Source organism: Priapulus caudatus, unplaced genomic scaffold, assembly GCF_000485595.1.
Source record: "Priapulus caudatus unplaced genomic scaffold, Priapulus_caudatus-5.0.1 Scaffold838, whole genome shotgun sequence".
Taxonomy (NCBI): domain Eukaryota; kingdom Metazoa; phylum Priapulida; class Priapulimorpha; order Priapulimorphida; family Priapulidae; genus Priapulus; species Priapulus caudatus.
The window spans coordinates 140847-142329 of record NW_014577899.1 but is presented as its reverse complement, the minus strand read 5'-3'; the positions used below and the strand labels follow the sequence as shown (position 1 = coordinate 142329).

Genomic DNA, 1483 nt, shown 5'->3' with positions numbered 1-1483 from the left:
CGCCCTGGCCGTGCCGACGACCTCGTCGATCTCAGCCTGCAGCTTCTTCTGCACGTCTGGATTCTGCACAAGCAGCTGAATGCCCCAGTTGGTGTTGGCAGTGACGGTGTCAAACCCGGCGCTCTGTAGATCATCTAACACACAGCAGATATCGGTGTCGGACACCATCAGCTTGCCCTTCTGCTGCTGGATTAGTAGGTGGTCGAGAAAATCGCGCGGACTGGACTCGATCAACGTCTGCCGGTGTTCCTTTACTATTTTCATATGCCAGCCCACAATCGTTTGTACGAGTCTTTTTAATTCTTTGACTTCAGCGCTGTCAATGTAGGCAAGCGATGGGAACCAGTCCACAAGCAGACATGATCCTAGCTCCAACCTTAAAGTAAAAATGTACATCATGACACGGCGCATCTACCGGCTATTTACCCTGATCACCCCTACTCTCACTCTCCCCCGTTCCTCCTATTATCCAAGCCTCCCCTTCCCTTGCTTCCTCCTTCCTCCCTTTCTCTCTTATTCCTCCACATCGCGCTCTCTCTCTCTCTCTCTCTCTCTCTTGACGTTTTCCTCGTTTCCTATTCATATCTCCAACTTTTTCTCCCGCATCTCTTTCTCGCCCTTTGTCTCTCTCCTTTCCTTCTATTGCATCTATCTCCATCTTTGTCTCTATCTCAAACGTCTAAATTTGTTTTTGTTTTCTGCATCGATACACGTTCCTTCTTCCCAATCTATCGCCATTTCTCTCTCTCTTTCCACCCAAATTACACAAAAAGCTTCACCCTAAATTCCTCTACCCACCCATCCATCCTCACACACAGTCCACTTCATCTCCTATTGTATTCACGTTCTACTCAAATTACATATTATGATGAGGCTAATAATGCGAACCTTATTTCGAACGGTTCAATGCCGACATACGATTGTATACGTTGTAATGAAAAGGATAGCCGTAGAGTTTAGTCTACATAGATGCATGTAAAGCGCGCATAGTTAAAGACATATATCTCGTGGAGATAGCTATAGTTGACATGCTGAGTGCGGATGGCACTACGCAAACAAAATGTAATGATTAGCCGAGGAACCTTAGTTCTATGAGTCGGGCAAGGAGTATCTTATAGTCAAGACACGTGATATATACGTTAACTGACAGACAGAACAGCACACGTTTCAGTCTACCGACATCGTCGTCTGCAGCTCTCAACGCTCAATGTACCAGCCGCTGGACGGGATGTACAAACCACACATCAATGTGGAGGACGCTGGGGAGATCGGCAGAACAACGAATGCCGCAGCACTTGACTAATCTCTCAATAGGGAAGCTTAAGTACCGATCACCACCGGCGACATGTTGATCGCGTTTACCGAGGTCCTAACGTGATGAGTTACGACCTTCAGCGGACACGCCGCTACTCGACTCGGATAGGACGCTATGATAAAGCATTGTCACTATGCTATACTAATAGTTACGTCTCCATAGTATCTA

At 46.9% G+C, this 1483-nt stretch overlaps 1 protein-coding gene across 1 annotated transcript in view; it reads right to left on the bottom strand.

Moving 5' to 3' along the window:
• Positions 1-1483, bottom strand: part of LOC106813876 (cytochrome P450 1A1-like) — an 8455-nt gene that overhangs the window by 3851 nt on the left and 3121 nt on the right. Inside the window, exon 2 of the mRNA XM_014818122.1 lies at positions 4-411. Within this exon, the coding sequence (XP_014673608.1) occupies positions 4-411 (408 nt within the window). The remainder of the gene's footprint in view (positions 1-3; positions 412-1483) is intronic.